Genomic DNA, 18,004 nt, shown 5'->3' with positions numbered 1-18,004 from the left:
GTGGGAAAAGAAGAGGGCAAGGTCTGAGCTAGGAAGGCAGAAGGCAGCATGAATTTAGATGGAGTGGCTGAGGTGACATTAACATCAGGTGGCCCCAATCTTAGTAAAGAAGATGATGTCATCCGCGGAGAGTGCAGATACCTCAGTGGCGCTGAGGACTCAAGAGAAGCTCGGGAAATTCTGGGGAAATTGATGGATGGAAATGAGTCAGGAGTCTTAGAGCACGGGTTTCAATCATGCTGTTAATCAGTGGAGTGGCTTTAGGCTGATTACTTCATCTCTATGAACCTGTTTATTCCTCGACAAAATTAGATATTTACAAGATAACACATAGTTATACAGAGTTCAATATTCTAAGTACTTTACATCCGTTCACTTAATTCTCACAACAATCCCATAATGAGAAAGAGAGGAATAGAGAGGCTAAGTGACTTGTCCGAGCCATCCAGGCACTGGGGGGAGAGCTGGGGTTTGAACCCGTGCATCTAGCTCTAGGGACTGTACTTATCACCTCTGAGCCATGGTGTCTGGGTACCTTAACACTTAGTGATCTCTTAAGTCTTAAAAGGTGCTGACATCCCATGTGTCCATAAAACTAACTTTTTTAGATAGACTGGTAGCTTCTTCACTCTTCTTGTAATCCTCGCAGGAAAGGCCTGCAATGGCCGCAAGGTGGCAGCATTAACTCAGAGATACCTGGCCTTGAACTAACCCCGAAGTCAGAATTGACCCCTTTCTTCCCCTTTATTTTTCTAAAACCCCAAAGTATACTGATTTGAAGGTGAAGTCACAGCTTGATCTTGTGAGGAGCCCAACGGTGAAGGAGCCACAGAAGTCAAAGCAGAAGTATCCCCATAGGAATTAAGAGCCTTTGGGAGGGAAGAGGAAGAAGATAAGTTCAGGAGCACAAGGAAGTGATGAGTTATCCGTTTAGGAAGCAGGGGATTCTAGGTCTCTCACTCGCCAAGAGCCAGTACTATTCCATTTTACCATGTTAATAGTCTTCATTTTAAGCAGTTTAATTTTTTTAGAATATTAAACTCAGATAAAGGAGAATACTAAATTATTTTATAGAGTCAGATGTTTTGGCTAGATTGTCTCAGTTGTTAGATGTTGGACCTACAAGGTGAAGTTTTCTCTTTCTCTTTCCTTTCTTCCCCTTCCCTCTTCTCCTCCCTTTTCTTTCTTTTCCTTCTTGTTCTTCTTCCTCATCCCCTTCCTTCCTCCCCCTTCTCCTCCTCCTTCTTCTTGCTATTCTTCTTCCCCTTCCCCTTCTTCTCCTTCTCCTTCTCCTTCTTCCTCTTCTTCTTCTTCTTCTTCTTCTTCTTTTTCTTCTTCTTCTTCTTTTTCTTCATCTTCTTCTTCTTCTCCCTCTTTTTAATCTCTCTCCCTTTTTCTCTCCCTCTTTCTCTCTCCATCCTCCCTTTGGTTGTTGTAGTGATCAAATAAAATAACAATGAGGAAAGTCTAGTCTTCAGGTTGGATGTGTGGGTCAGAAGATTAGATCCTACAAAATTTGAAGAGTGGTGCAAACACATCCTTGGCCTCTTAATACCTAGCTTGCCACTTACTTGGCCACTTCTTATTTTATCAAAAAAATTTAAATTTATTCTAACAGAAATTTTTTTATAAAAGGAAAAGAAAAAATGTAAATAAGCTTCACTTTTGTAGCTGACTCTATTGGAACATGCATTTGTGAGTCCTGTGGGAAGCAGGACCCTTTTCTGGATTCTGAGAGCAGCCCTGTTCTTCTACACTGATTTCCAAAAGGAGCAGTAGAGCACAGTGTAAACCTATGTAGACTTTAAGTCAGACAGACTTGAGCATCTCCTTACTTCCTGGAGTGACAAGCTGCTCCAAGTTCGTGTGTTGTATCCCTTGCTCTAGTCTTGGAATCAGTCAGTTCTCCAAGGAGTGCTGGTTCCTTTTATTGGAGATTATTATTAGAAACCAAGATTAGGGTGTTAGGTATATACTGAAGTTTTCACAACTGTAAAACTGGAAAGATAATATCAATACATTTCTCATAGAGTTGGGTGAACAGTAAGTGAAAAAACACACTCATATAGTACTTAGCAAGGGCCTGAAACATAGGAAGCATCCAATATGTGATCATTCAGTAGGGGCTGGTATAGAAGACTGCTTCCTGTAAGCTCCATGCTAAAGCTCATCTAAAATCAAGTTGATTGGAAAAAAATTTCATGAAACTGTTTTGATCCATAAAAGTCCTTGTAATTTGAGGTTCCTTAGAGCTGGATTTAGGCAAATGGAAATTTTGATGAAGTCTATCATCTATATTTAAAATTAGAAATTTTAATTCTAATTTTAAATAAAGATGAAATTAAAATGAAAATTTCTCCCCGTTTAGTCTTAGAGAAAATGCCAAATCCCAAATTCTCACAGGACGTCTTCTATAGGCTGAGTGGGGATGGTTGGACCCTGCAGCTCCTTTGAAGGCATTTTTTTTTTAAATTAATTAATTAATTTATTTATTTGGCTGTGTTGGGTCTTCGTTTCTGTACGAGGGCTTCCTCTAGTTGCGGCAAGCGGGGGCCACTCTTCATTGCGGTGCGCGGGCCTCTCACTATCGCGGCCTCTCTTGTTGCGGAGCACAGGCTCCAGACGCGCAGGCTCAGTAGTTGTGGCTCACGGGCCCAGTCGCTCCGCGGCATGTGGGATCCTCCCAGACCAGGGCTCGAACCCGTGTCCCCTGCATTGGCAGGCAGATTCTCAACCACTGCGCCACCAGGGAAGCCCCTGAAGGCATTTTTGATGGAACTTGATCACCAATCATTTTAGCCCTTGCTTGAAGGCCTGGAGCTCCCCCTGGGCCTTTAAGCCTTTCCACATCACGATAATGTTTCATTCCCTCAGGAAAGTGGTGTTTTGATTACTCGTTTGCACGTTACTGAGCTCTGGATTGGGGTTGAGTCCCTCCAGAGGCTCCCACATCTACATAGATACCAGCTTCTGGCCGATCCCAGGCCTCTCATACAGTTTGGTACCACTCCCGCTCTGAAACAAGCAGCAAACGCAGCTGAACTGCTTTTACACTTACTTCGTAACTTCAGGAAATCTTTTACGCTTTGAAATCTGAGGTCTTCTGAGACTGAACAGCTTTTCTTTTCTTTTGCAGGCTTCCAAAACCCCCGTAGTTGAAGGCAGTTCTGAATTAAGGTCTCAGAATTCCCAAGGAACTAGGTATGTTTTCCCTGACTTTTTTTTTTTTCAACATTCCTCGTACTGTGGGTAACAATAATGGGTTTTTTTAGGAGAAAGGGGCTCAGAAGTAGGTATAAAAAAAAGGACTCAATTCCATTTTCCCCACTTTCCTCTGCCACATGAAAAACTGAGACAATGAACCTCTCCTAGGTAATTTTTGGGTCATCTTTTCTTAAACAGAAACTGACATAGTCATGTCTAGGTAGAATGCTGCTGCCAGCTGGTGTTAATAAAATCTGGGACTCAAGTTCATATGATTGACCGATGGTTTTTTAAAATATTTTTTTGTTGAAGTATAGTTGAGTTACAATGTTGTGCTAGTTTCTGGTATACAGCAAAGTGATTCAGTTATATATACATATATTATATATAATATATATATAATATATGTATATATAATATATAAATATATATGACCTTGTCATTTATCTATTTTATATATAGATAAAATATTTTATATTTTGTATCTGTTAATCCCAAACTCCTAATTTATCCCTCCCCCACCTCCTTTCCCCTTTGGTAACCATAAGTTTGTTTTCTATTGATTTACGGAGAGTTTAATGAAAAGATAAATTAGTTTGTATTGAGCACCCACCATAGACCACACAGTGGCTAGATTTTTTCATATTTTATCTTCCTTAATCCTTTACTGTCTCTTTTTTCGTGGAATTTAGTCTTATGGTTTTCCGTTGAGAATCTTCTTTTGGAAATCCCCCAGTGGGATGTGATGGCTGAGGGTGATTCTTCAAACACCTTTAGAAACAATTTTGATAACACTTTTATTTTCAGATTATCTGTCTTGGTGGTTTCTACTTTTATAATCCCTTAATCCTTGAAGTTTTAATGGTTTTCAGTTTTCAACACACTTTCTTATTTGTTATTTATTTATTTAGCCAGGCCACACGGCTTGTGGGATCTTAATTCCCTGACCAGGGATTGAACCCGGGCCCTCGGCAGTAAAAGTACAGAGTCTTAACCACTGGACCGCCAGGGAATTCCCTCATATTTGTTATTTATTAAATAAAGCAGTTGATCACAGGCTATCTTTAAATATTTTTTTTAAATGTCTTTACTTTTTCAAGGCTCCTTCTGGTATTTATTTTAGGCCTATGCAGAAAAGCTTGGCCTTTGTAGGACTTTGGTGGAAGGGAACACAGCAGCAGTGGCAGCAATGGAATTTAGATTCAGGCCTTCAGGGATGGTGCCGGGCAAAGCAAGGCTTTCCTCTCTCTGCCCTGACTCCAAATTCTCTTTGCTGCTCTGGATCCAGACACATTTATTAATAGTGACACAATGCATGATAGAAAGGGTTGTCCATCAAGAGAACATAGAAATACTTTGAATGTTAATTGATAATAGATGAAGATGGCAGTCTGGGGCAATTCAATATAGGGAGTGCGTGATAACTGTTAGAAATCAGACCTACAGCTTAGGTACATATAACTGGGTGGTCAGTATTAACCAAGAAAATTGATTAAATAAGCATTTGAGAAGGTGTTTTGGAATAGAATTCAGAATCCACACTAAGTCAGCTGCCTTTCATTTTTGGAGTTTTTCTGCATCGTTTACCCTACCTCGTGTTGGGGAGGAGGTTGGTTTATGAAACAGGAAGGTGAGTATCTCTTTAGTTGAAGGACCACAGTACTTGGCAAGCAGTTCTCCCTTCCTAGACTACCCCACCAATGAGCAGCAATATTTGGCTGGAGTGCTAGATCTTGAACTAACTGCTTTATCTCACCAAGTCTCAGTTTCTTCATATATATACATCTATACATGAATATGAGTCTGTAATATATATGTATGCTATAAAATATATAATATACATAACTCATGGAATTGTGATTTAGTAAACTGTGAACACAGATAGAGTTTTATAATCTCTAGGACAGTGGTTCTCCACCAGGGATGACCCTGTGGACGTTTGGGACATTTGGCAGTATCTGGAGACATTGTTGTTTGTCACAGCTCGGGAAGGGACTATGTTCCTGGCATCTAGTGGATAGAGGCCAGGGATACTGCTAAAGCTCCTGCAATGCACTGGACAGCCTTTGCCCTGCCTCACCCCCGCCTGCAACCAAAGAACTGTCCTGCCCATAATGTTTTTTTTAATTTTTATTGGAGTATAGTTGATTTACAATGTTGTGTTAGTTTCTGCTGTACAGCAAAGTGAATCAGTTATACATATACATATATCCACTCTTTTTTTAGGTTCTTTTCTCATATAGGTCATTACAGAGTATTGAATAGAGTTCCCTGTTATACAGTTGGTCCTTATTTAGTTATCTATTTTATATATAGTAGCATGTATATGTCAATCCCAATCTCCCAATTTATCCCTCCCCCTCCCTGTTTCCCCCTTGGTAACCGTAAGTTTGCTTTCTACATTTGTGACTCCAATTCTGTTTTGTAAAGAAGTTCATTTGTACCATTTTTAAAGAGTCCACGTAGAAGCGATACCATGTGATATTTGTCTTTTTCTGTCTGACTTTCTTCACTCAGTATGACAAGCTCTAGGTCCATCTGTGTTGCTGCAAATGGCATTATTTCATTCTTTTTTTAATCCAGCACATAATGTTAATAGTCATGAGGTTGATAGTTCCTGCTCTGGGGCTTTGTACAGATATTGCAGTTAAGAGGCCCCAGCTTCCTAATATGTAATATCAGGAAACTGCCTGTCATAGATGATAGGATATTGTGTCTGCTAAGTTACAGAGTACGCACACATGACAAAAGTCGAAAGGAAAAAAAGAAAAATGAAGGACTGGCTAGATGTAATGAAAGTGCTGCTGGTTGGAAAGTTAATGGACACATTACTGAATGGAAATCTGTCAATAAGCAAAAGAAGGATAAAAATGTAAAATCCTAGGAACTTATCTTAAGGAAAAAGAAAGGGGCATGAGAGGACATCTACAAGGGTATTCCCTGGAGCACTGTTTATAAAGGTGGAAAATGGAAACCAGGACTGGAGTTTTATCATGGTTCCTGACCAATAGCATTTCCAAACTGGCTGAGCCAGTCTTGTGATACCAGCTGCGACACTTGTGTGTGTAATCGTCATCCGAACATGACAGGCTGGGCTGCCTCCTTTTGTGGTATGAAAAAGGATCCTTACCCAATCTGATCACTGCAGTTGCAGATTAACCAAGGCCAAGCAGAGCTGAAGCCTTTTCTCCCTTAAATACCTTCTTTTTCCCTTTCTCTCCTTCCTTCACATCTTTTCTCTCTTCCTCTGTCTGAGCCTGTTGCCACCCATTCTGCCACCAGGGACAGGACAAACCTATAAGCACATCAGACTGAGGGAAAACAATAGGAGAGAGAGACAGATCACTAGAATTAGGACACAAGTCTTTCACCAGGCCTGCCCATCCCCAGTCTCACTGTTAATTCTGAATATTTTTTACGCTACGAATCTTAGCTAATATGTTGGCAGAAAAGGTGGACCCAGCTAGACAAGAGAACAAGAAGCTGTTTGTTGTGGGGTTAGTTAGCATGAAAAATGTTTAAACACTTTGCTATTGATGTTCTAATTAATTCACCAAATATTTAGGTATGTGATCAAGGGGTCATGGTAGGCTGGGTGGTTGCTCAACTAATTGTGTGAATCACTCAAATCTCAAGTGCTTTGGGAGAGCAGAGAAGGGAGAACTTAATTGTAATCAGGATCAATAACAAAGACTTCTGATAGGAAGTGGAGAGGTATAATCTCAATTTAAATATATAAATATAAAATACAATTGAATTACTGTTGAGGGATAAACTTATAAAGACATTAAAATTGTAGTTAAGAGCTTTGGATTTGATATCAGAGAGACCAAGGTTTTAATTCCACTTTCAAGACTTACCAGTTATGTGACTTTGGGCGATATTTTCCTCTTCTTCTCTTCTTCTCCTCTTCTTCTCCTTCTTCCTCTTCTTCCTCCTCCCCCTCCCTCCTCCTACACCCCCTCCTTCTTCTTCATCTTATTATTATTACTATTATTTCATAATAATAGCTCTCCAGCCTTCACCTAAAAGCTACTAGATTTTAGGAACAGATAGTAGCCAGAAAAAAGAGACCAAGTATAAAATATACTGACAACTGGAAATAATCTAAGTAAAAAGCAAAATGCTCTATTTGCATATTTTATATCATGGAGCATTGTTGAAAAAGGTGAACATTTTGAAATAAGAGTATTATCATATATACTCCTTGGGTATATTTTGCACAGTTTACACATTTATACAGTTTCTCCTTGTGTAAAATGAGGAAAATAATATGATCAACCCCAAAGAGTTGGTTTGAGGATTAAATAAGTTAACTTCAAGTAAAGCTCTTGGAGCGGTGCCTGGCATACAGTAAACTCTTACTGTGCTTAATACCATATAATTCTATTGGCATATAAAATATCAGGAAATCTCTGTAGAGGCTGTACTCTTAGGAGTGGGATAAAAAACAAGGAATGAGGGATTTATACTTTTTACTTCATACTATTTTCTTTTTGAGTTTTTAAAAACTGAATAAACAAAATCTTAAAAGCTAGGCTACCAGACATATCATATTTTGTTTCATATGATGTAAACAGGTAGAATAATTCAAGCTCTGAGTGTATGGACATTGGGTTCAGAAGTATAAAGAGGTGAATTAAACTCTGACCCCTACTAATTAGGTTATTCTCATCAATATTAAGCTCCCAAGAAAGTAGGCATAATAGTACTTATCTCACAGGATTAAATGCTGTAATGTAATAGAAGGGTCTAGCAGGTGCCTTACACAGAGGACTTTCTCAGTATATATTAGTTTTCTATTTTTACAGCAGCCCTCTATACTTTCATCTGTTTCACTGGCTCCTCTTCTTTAATTGCCAGGCTAAATTGAAGTTAACCTCAGTGGAGAATAGCACAGAAGCAACAGAGTTCATCCTCTTACGATTAACAGATGACCCCAACCTCCAGGTTCCCCTCCTCCTGGTATTTTTGTTCATCTACCTCATCACTTTGGTTGGGAATGGTGGGGGGGGGGGTGATGCTGGTCATCTACTCAGACTCCCACCTCCACACTCCAATGTACTTCTTCCTCAGCAAACTTTCCTTTGTCGATCCGGGTTACTCATCAGCCGTAGCTCCCAAGACAGTGGCCGCGCTGCACTCAGGAAACAAACTCATCTCCCACAATGGATGTGCTGCTCAGTCCTTCTTCTTTGTGGGTTTTGCCACCGTCGAGTGCTACCTCCTGGCCTCCATGGCCTGTGACCGCCATGCAATGCTGTGTAGGCCCCTTCATTACGGCACCACCATGACAGCAGGTGTGTGTGCCCTCCTGACGATGGGCTCCTATGTCTGTGGCTTCCTCAATGCCTGCATCCACACAGCAGACACCTTCAGACTCTCCTTCTGTGGTTCAAACGAGATGAATCCCTTTTTCCGCGAAGTCCCTCCACTCCTGGCTCTCTCGTGCTCCAACACATGCATGAGCAAGCTGGTGGTCTTCTTTGTCGTGGGCTTCAATGTCTTTTTCACCCTCCTGGTCATCCTCATCTCTTACTTCTTCATATAGGTTGCCGTTTGACGGAGGCATTCTGCGGAAAGAAGGAGGAAAGCCTTCTCCACCTGTGCGTCCCATCTCACGGCCATCTCCATTTTCTATGGAACAATCATCTTCCTGTACTTACAGCCCAGCTCCACCCACTCCGTGGACATGGACAAAATAGCATCTGTGTTTTACGCGGTGGTGATTCCCATGCTGAACCCCTTGATCTACAGTCTTAGGAACAAAGAAGTGAAACATGCTCTCTGGAAAATACTCAACAAACTTAATTCCCAGTCTTTAAGTGTGAGTAGGAAGTAGGCAGGTAACTAAGGGATAAACCTTCCCCCCAGACCTAGATGCCACCTCAACTTTTGAGGTTTGGCAGATTTCAGTTCTTTCTTCTCCAAGAACAGTGGTTACTTCTGCTGTTAGGAAAAGTGGTAAAAAAGCAGCCCTCTGAAATGTCTCACTCAGAAAAATAACCTTATATTTAGTGAACAACACCCTGGGATGTTTAAAATCCTTCCTGCATTAGTTTCCTGACACGGTGTAAAGCCGAAGATCAAAGCATAAACTGAATGCACTGACTTTCCCTCTCCCTATTTTAATTGGAAGAAATTTTCCATTTGTTATTAAAGTGTGGTGTAAGGACTACGTCTTCATTGAATAATAGTTGTCAACTGGAAGGCACAGACTTATGCTTTTCGTTTCTTTGATCTGTGAGTTTGAAAGTTAAAGTGTCTAATGCTGACAAAGGATGTTTCAATATTTTAATAATGTCTCAGAGAAGGTTATAATTGAAAGGACAAGGCACTGGACCAAGAGTCAGGTGACCCAGTATGAGATCCTTCTAACCCCGATGCTTCTGCGCCCACTCTCATTCCCATCCTCACTCATAGGCTGTGTACTTTTGTATTCTCCATCTCCTTCTGTTAAAGTGTTAGGACAACTTTGGTAGAAAACAATAAGCCACCTTGTGTATGTATGTTTCAGTAGATAAATTGTTTAAACTTTAACCTGAATAAGTATATCTCTTTTTAGAGTTCCTGCACTCTGTTCTATGCTTTTGGCCTTGGTCTAACATAATAACCAAAACTTACAGAAGGTTTAAAGAAAAAACATTTTTTTCCAAGGGCCTTGAGAAGGCATATTTGTCTTCTGAATTAAATGCTTGCATTTCTCAGCATCCTTAAGTTTGGTGAATCTATTATGAATTCACACAATAGATTTTTGTGCCCTCATTGCTTCTGTTTTTTCAATAATTCAGTTCACCTCTGGATCCCTGTTCTATTCAGATGTTCTGTAATTAGATGCAGCAAGAATTAAAAAGCCTGTGTTAATGTACTTCTTAAGATGGGAATGGCCTGATGATGCACAGCACAAGTGTACCTTCAGGTCTTGTTTCGTGAGCTAAATGGTGTGAGCGGATGTGTGTGGGTGGGAAGGGAGCGGTGATTAATTTCACTTCTCACATATCAACTGCTTGATGTTTATAGCTACGATTAGTCTAAGCTGCCACATATTTCATGATTTCAAGATCTCAAAAAAAAATTTTTTTTTTTATCTTAAATGTGAAAACCAGAAATCTTGGTGGGCTAAATCAGGGAGCTTAGAAGGTCATATTAGTTTCGAGATGCTCAAACTCCATTACGCACAGGGCAGCCTTGGTCTGAAGAGGGTTGATCATGGGTCTTGTGGAGAGGGAAGCAAAGAGGGACATTAGGCTGATCTGTAGGAAAAACTTTCTCAAGCACATGGTCACCATCACCTAAAGGGATTGGGAGCTTCTTCTGGATCCAAGGCCTTGACAACCTAGACTTGCCTCATCCATCCTCCCACCTCCCTGCCTTAGCAGTGAGGATTTTCCAGTAACACACAGAAGAACAACCTTGAATGGCCAGGATCCACTTCACCAAGGAGTCCTTCTCAGTGACTTATAGAAGTTACAGAGCTCAAGGTACCCAGATTTGGAGATGAGTCTGGGAAGCATCTATCCGAGCATTGAGTGTGTTCCACTCAGAGCTCAGCTTCTTTTCCTACTTGATAGATATCATTCACTTCTTTTCCTCTTCTTCCTGCTCCTCTTTTCCCTTCTCCTCTTCCTCTTTTTCTTCCTTTTTTTCCTCAACCTCTTTCCATCTTCAGCCCAAGCAAGAACTTCCCTCACCACTAAGCAGTTAGATCCCTATGAAAAATTAAAGTCTATAGTTTTTATATTAAAACTGTTACAGTACCTAGTAAGGTGTGTTTCTGGGCATGTTTCTTTCTGCCTCTATATCCCAGTTTAGGCAGAAAAGTATGTGGATCTTCTAAGAGTTAAAGGCCTAATGACTACATATTACGTTTTCTATTGAAGTCATCTCAAACTAGCACTACAGTTGACTGCAAATGAGTATGAAGGTCCTAGTTCTAGTATCAAGAGCTGGATGAAGATTCTTACCCTTCTTATCAGTTGTGTGACCTTGAAAAAGTCATTTGATCTCTTTGAACCCAACATACAGGATAAACTGTGAAGACACCATGAAATAAAGTATGCAAACATGCCCATCATAATGCATGCGTGTTTTATACAGCTGAGAGTCCTGCAATAGCTCTCACTTATCTGTTCTTGTACTTCCCACTTTTGGCTCCTGAGCTCCCCCACTCTGTCCACCCCATCCACGTCCAAGCCTTTAGGTCCATTCGTTGTTTAATTTCCTGTCCTCCAACCTCCCAGTCCTACAGCAGATACATTTCAATCTGACATCATGTGAGTATTCATTTACATAAGCTACTCAGAAGGAGATGTCTTGTTGCCAGTAAGACATCAATTTACAGAATACAAATTACCATGGGGAACTTTTCACGTCCACAAGGGAAATCTCTCAAATGGAGACAAAATGCTCATTTGGTTTTTAACAACACCCACTGTCTCCCTGCATGAATGTCCTCATGAAGGAAAGAAACTGTGAGTAAGACCTGAAGCTCAAGTTAGCACAGTAAAGGCACAGGAAGACTTCCTTTCTGAAATGTCCAAAAACAGAATGTGAAAACACATATATAAGGACAATTATTTACATCAGGGTAGATTATCCTTTTGAAAAAGGATTCATGATTGAATTATTTTAAATTGGAGTCTCCCTTTGTGCATGAGATAATTTGTTTAGCTTTTATGTGTATGGAAAGAAAAATTAAAATATTAAGAGTCCTGGACGATTGAAGCTAACATTACAGAGTCATAGACTCTTTAGCCACGAAAGAGTCTTTAAAAATAATCTATACCAGTTCTCTCATTTTACAATTGAAATCCCTGATTCCCACAGTTTAACTTGCTTAACCTCCCAAGAACCAAATCTTCCTTGACTTTTATTCATCCTTTACTTTCTATAAAGGTCTTGATGTAGCAAAAGACATTTTTACTTTTCATTTGTTCACTAGGAGACAGATTTTTGTGCCTCAGTTTTGCAGTTGAAGACATCAACTCTTTGCAAAGCTTATTTGCCTAGCAGTAACAAGAGGAGCCCAGATTTGAACATAAGTCTTAGTTTCCTGCCCAATTCTCTGAGAAAAAAAAGTAGCCTTGTATTTCAGTAAATTTTAATAGATGACTTATTTGATGTATAAATCATTTAAAGACAGTCTTTCATGATATGTCCCTGCTGTGTGGAAAGGCATGCTGGAGAATACAAACACATTTAAGAATATAAGATATAATTCCTACTTCAACAAAGCAAATCCTCCTGCATATATGGTGACCGATGTAATGCACTTTGAGATTCATGACTCAGTGTTCAACAACTTTGTTGGCAGGAATTTTTCCTATATTCTATGAAATATGCATCCATCAGGGCATATCAGTCTTGATAGTTGGAATTGGCTCTTTGAATGCTGCATCCCACGGGGATAGCCAAGCCCCAGCCAATACTTACTGGGCACAAGCTGCAGGAAAGGCATGGTGTGAGGTCTGTGAAGGAACCAGTAATAGACTACATTGTTCCTGCTTCAGGAGAAGCTTGCAAATAGTGCAGTGGAACAAGGCACATACTTCAAGATAGATGACCACTCAAGGCATTTGTGGTTATTGTCAAGTGAGTAGTATAGAAAATAATATTTAGAACTCTTCAGAGGTGAGAAAGAATCCTGTGGGTGGAAAAAGCTCCCTGGAGGAGGTGGAACTTGAGCCAGAATCTGAAGAGATGATACAGAGAGTCCAGAATTCCAAGACAGGAGACTTGGATTCAAGTCAAAACTCTACCACTTACTGGTTCTGAGATTGGCATAAGCCACTTAGCTTTGAGCCAATTTCCTCCTCATCAAAGTGTAGATAAAAGCACCAGCCACTCCCTCCTCAAGGGTGTTATGAGGGTCAAATGAGATAATGGGCAGGAAAGCATTTTAAACATTGCCACCCTTGTTCTAAGGACATTATTGCTGCTGGGAATTCTATTATAAGCAGAGCTGAATGGGGGAGTTCCTGACCTATAGGGACCCATCTGAACTCAGGTGTGGAGATGGGATTGCATATGGCAGGATCTTCTGTTGGCAGGAACTTGTAAGAAAATAAACTATTCAGATTAGAAGTAGGTAAATCACCAACTCCTCAGTCCATTACTTCTAGTCAATTAAGACTCCTTCCCATCAAACTGGATGAAGAGCCTGGGCTTATGGGAACAACCGTGTCCCCACAGAGAAATCATGCTTTTACAGAGAGACTTCTGGAGGATACCACCACTCAGCTATGCAGATCCAAGCCCTGAAGTCCTACCTCCTGTTCATAGCATGGGATTTCTCAGTGGTTGGTCTGTGATTATTTCACAAGCAAGGTATGTGTGTGTGTTAGTTGAGGGGGGCGGGGATGGATAAGATTACTGTAGTGTATTTAATCAGCAAAAAGTTAGTGTGCGTGTGTTTGTATAAAATGTTTTTGTTTTAAACTTTCTACAAATCAGTGAGAAAAAGTCAGACAACCCAATAGAAAAATACAAAATTTAATTATCGAGTCTATTGTTCATGTTAATTTGGTTTATCTCTGGTTTGGGGTAAAGATGAACAAGGCTGATGTGAACATTTTTGTCATGTATGTCAGTGCACATATGCCTTCAGTTCTCTAGAGTGTTTCTATTTTAAAGTGTAATTGCTGACTCATAGGCTATATACAGTTTCAACTTTACTAAATAAAATGTGCTATTTTCCAAAGTGATTGTGCCAATTTATACTCCCATCAACAGTGTGTGAATTCCCACTGCCAACACTTGGTATAACTGGGGTTTTAAATTATGCCAGTTTGGAGAGGGGTCAGTGTTTTCTTATTGTCGTCTTAATTTGCATTTCCTTGATTACTGATGAAACTAAACACACGTGTTTCTTTTTTTTTCAAATCTTTCAGCCATTTTTCTATTGTTGTGTAAAAAGAAAGCAAACCACAAACAGATACAAATGTATGGGAGTGGATGTACAGAGCTGCTGCTCTATTCTTGACTTGGGTGGTGGATATATTGGAGTTTGCTATTATTAAACTAAAACTAGATGTTTTATGCACTTAAAAATATACATGCCTGTCTCACAGTAAAAATGTTAAAAAAGGTAAGTCTAACATAGCTCCTAAAATCAAAGCGTTTATGTACATTTCTGTTATGTACTTTTCTGTATAAGATATATTTCACAGTAGAAATGTTAAAAAAGATATATCAAACAGAGCTCCTATATTCAAGCAGTTTATAGTATAAACTAAAGTGAGGACAATATCTACATATAAGTAACTTTAATTCTATGTGGAAAATTATAAACAACTACAAGAGATACACATAAAATGCTATGGTATTTGTTTTTCTCTTTCTGATTATACGGAATATAAAAAAGAAAGGTTATGAAGAACCTAAGAGCAGGACGGGAATAAAGATGCAGACCTACTAGAGAATGGACTTGAGGACACGGTGGTGGGAAGGGGAAGCTGGGACGAAGTGAGAGAGTGGCATGGACATATATACACTACCAAATGTAAAATAGAAAGCTAGTGGGAAGCAGCCGCATAGCATAGGGTGATCAGCTCGGTGCTTTGTGACCACCTAGAGGGGTGGGATAGGGAGGGTGGGAGGGAGGGAGACGCAAGAGGGAAGAGATATGGGGATATATGTATATGTATAGCTGATTCACTTTGTTATAAAGCAGAAACTAACACACCATTGTAAAGCAATTATACTCCAATAAAGATGTTAAAAAAATAAATGCTATGGTAGAATAAAGGAAGGATAGATCCCAGAGTGGGGACTTGAAGAACATAACATTTGTTCTGGACAAGAGAGAGATACAGTGAAATGGGAAGGACGGTATGCAGATGTATTCAGCAAACAGTATTCTGTTTGTCTGGAATGTAATATTCATGAAGAGAAATAATAGAAAATAAGTTTGGAATGCTGTAAGTTGGTGCCCAACTGTAGAGGCTATTCTCTTTCAGATTAAGATTTTCAAGTTTATACTATAGATTCTAACTCCACTAAAGAAAGTTTAGATATTGTGCAGATGTCAGAGCTAAAGGCAAAATCCCAACTACTGTAGGAAAACATTTAAAACAGGTTTGCTTATGCATCTGTGTTAAAACAAAGCTTTTGTTTGCTTTAGGCAAATTGTTCAGCATTTTATGTGTGAGCACATATCCATCTAAAAAGTTATTCCAGCACCTGCTGGAACAGACATTGGTCATTTTTTTTTGATGTATCCAGAATCCATTTTCCCTCTTAAAACTGTTCTGACTTTCTTGGAGAATGATCTCTTAATTATTGGGTTGATGGAGGAAGAATTCCCTGTGCCCACCCAAGTTTATGGAAACTAAGGCAAGGAGAGTCTTTCCTTCCCTGCCCCCCTAGAGAGAGAACCCTGAATTGTAATGCATAGAGATATAGAGAGGCAAGCATGAGTCCTAAACTCAGCCAATAACAAGATCTCATTTCCCCCAATTTAAATCTGAAGCAAGTGATAACAAGGGCAGCATGTAGGCTTGGAGGCATTTGCCCCATTAGTGGGATTCTCATTGGGCCATTCTAGCCAGGACATGGTTTCTTGGCTGCTGACTTCTGTTCCTTAGCCTCTGAAATGCCCTTGGTTTCTACCTTTGGTCCAGTTTCCCTTTGATTCTGCGAATGTCTTGATATTCTTTCAGTCACCCCCATTTTTTCCTTTATATTAGCCTGAGTTGGTCTCTGTGAAAAAACATAACTGATATATCTAGCATGTGAGAGACACTCCTCCGGGGACTGTACAGTGAACAAGAGACAAAATCCCAGCCTCAAGAAATTGAAAAATAGAGTAGAAATGTAAAATGTTAAAAGAATAGGGAAAAAAAACCCTCAATAATATGAGCCCATAAATACTTCAACTGGCATTTCAGTAGGAAAATGAATAATGCAGAGAAAGCATTGCCACAAAATTTAACTTACTTCAGAAAGCTAAGTAATTACCAAATCATCCATTTTTTAACCAATTTTTCGTGCTGACAATGTTGATTAAGATCTGGAGTTTTCGGTACATAGGAATAAAAGAGACCACCGTTGCATGTTTAAGACAAGGAAGTTGAGGCCCAGGGAGGGGAAGTGGTCTCACGTCCAGAAAGTGGCAGAGCCAGATCTTGTGACATATTCCATCACTGCAGACGCCACGCACACCACAGTGCTCCTGGCTGCTGGCCGCAACCCACGCTATGCTTGAGAACACCCGCTTTTGCTTCTCCCGGGATGTTTCTGGTAGAATCACCCTTTGTCCTTATAAACACATTACTACTTCCCTCCTCAGATAATGTCACTTTATACCTGCATGACACGTGAGCCTGGCTAGAGCTGGACAGAAAGTCATATCCAAGAGCCAACCTGTGCCTTTCAAGTTAATTGTAGCATCTTCTCTTTGGGTCCCTAGTTGGCTACTCTTCACATTTCCTCTCTTCAATTCCAAGCACCCCTTATGTCAATAATAGTAAATATATATATATATATATATATATATATATATATATATATATATATATTTATACATATATACATTCTTTTTTTATATTTTTTTCCATATTGGTTTATCCCAGGAGATTGGATATAGTTCCCTGTGCTCTACAGTAGGACCTTGTTGTTTATCCATTCTAAATGCAATGGTTTGCGTCTATCAACCCCAAAATCCCAGTCCATCCCTCCCCCTCCCCCCTCCCCCTTGGCAACAGGTCTGTTTTCTGTCTGTGAGTCTGTTTCTGTTTTGTAGATAGGTTCATTTGTGCCATATTTTAGTGATATCATATGGTACTTGTCTTTCTGTTTCTCACCTATTTTACTTAGTATGATAAACTCTAGTTACAACCATGTTGCTGCAAATGGCATTATTTCATTCATTTTCATGTCTGAGTGGTATTTCATTGTATATACGTACCACATCTTCTTTATCCATTCCTCTGTCAATGGACACTTAGGTTGTTTCCATGTCTTGGCTATTGTAAACAGTGCTGCTATGAACATAGCGGTGCATGTATCTTTTATTTTTTTTTTGCTTTATTTATTCTCTCTCATCTCATATACATTTATTTATTTATTTATTTATTTATTTTAACATCTTTATTGGAGTATAATTGTTTTACAGTGGTGTGTTAGTTTCTGCTCTACAACAAAGCGAATCAGCTATACATATACATACGTTCCCATATCTCTTCCCTCCCTCCCACCCTCCCTATCCCACCCCTCTAGGTGGTCACAAACCACCGAGCTGATCTCCCTGTGCTATGTGGCTGCTTCCCACTAGCTATCTATTTTACATTTGGTAGTGTATATATGTCCATGCCACTCTCTCACTTCATCCCAGCTTACCCTTCCCCCTCCCCGTGTCCTCAAGTCCATTCTCTAGTAGGTCTGTGTCTTTATTCCCGTCTTACCCTTAGGTTCTTCATGACCTTTTTTTTTTTTTTTATCTTAGATTCCATATATATGTGTTAGCATACGGTATTTGTTTTTCTCTCTCTGACTTACTTCACTCTGTATGACAGACTCTAGGTCTATCCACCTCACTACAAATATCTCAATTTTGTTTCTTTTTATGGCTGAGTAATATTCCATTGTATATATGTGCCACATCTTTATCCATTCATCTGATGATGGACACTTAGGTTGCTTCCATGTCCTGGCTATTGTAAATAGTGCTGCTATGAACATAGGGGTGCATGCATCTTTTTGAATTAGAGTTTTGTCCGGATATAAGCCCAGGAGTAGGATTGCTGGATCATATGGTAATTCTATTTTTAGTTTTCTGAGGAACCTCCATGCTGTTTTCCAT

General features: G+C 39.6%; 1 protein-coding gene and 1 non-coding gene across 2 annotated transcripts; one reads left to right on the top strand and one right to left on the bottom strand.

Annotated features, from left to right (window-relative positions):
- The first annotated feature begins 48 nt into the window (after window positions 1–48).
- Window positions 49–9,046, top strand: LOC132370228 (olfactory receptor 5B21-like). The gene is given in 5 exon segments (XM_059929954.1): window positions 49–213; window positions 3,137–3,201; window positions 4,328–4,430; window positions 8,068–8,214; window positions 8,216–9,046. Coding segments are annotated over 5 exon segments (1,311 nt in total).
- On the bottom strand, window positions 4,144–4,216 carry TRNAK-UUU (transfer RNA lysine (anticodon UUU)). Its single transcript has one exon. It is a non-coding gene; the product is annotated as a tRNA-Lys (tRNA).
- Window positions 9,047–18,004: the final 8,958 nt, after the last annotated feature.

Source organism: Balaenoptera ricei, chromosome 8 (genome assembly GCF_028023285.1).
Source record: "Balaenoptera ricei isolate mBalRic1 chromosome 8, mBalRic1.hap2, whole genome shotgun sequence".
Lineage (NCBI taxonomy): Eukaryota > Metazoa > Chordata > Mammalia > Artiodactyla > Balaenopteridae > Balaenoptera > Balaenoptera ricei.
The sequence above is the reverse complement of the archived record's forward strand: the minus strand, read 5'-3'. Positions and strand labels throughout refer to the sequence as shown.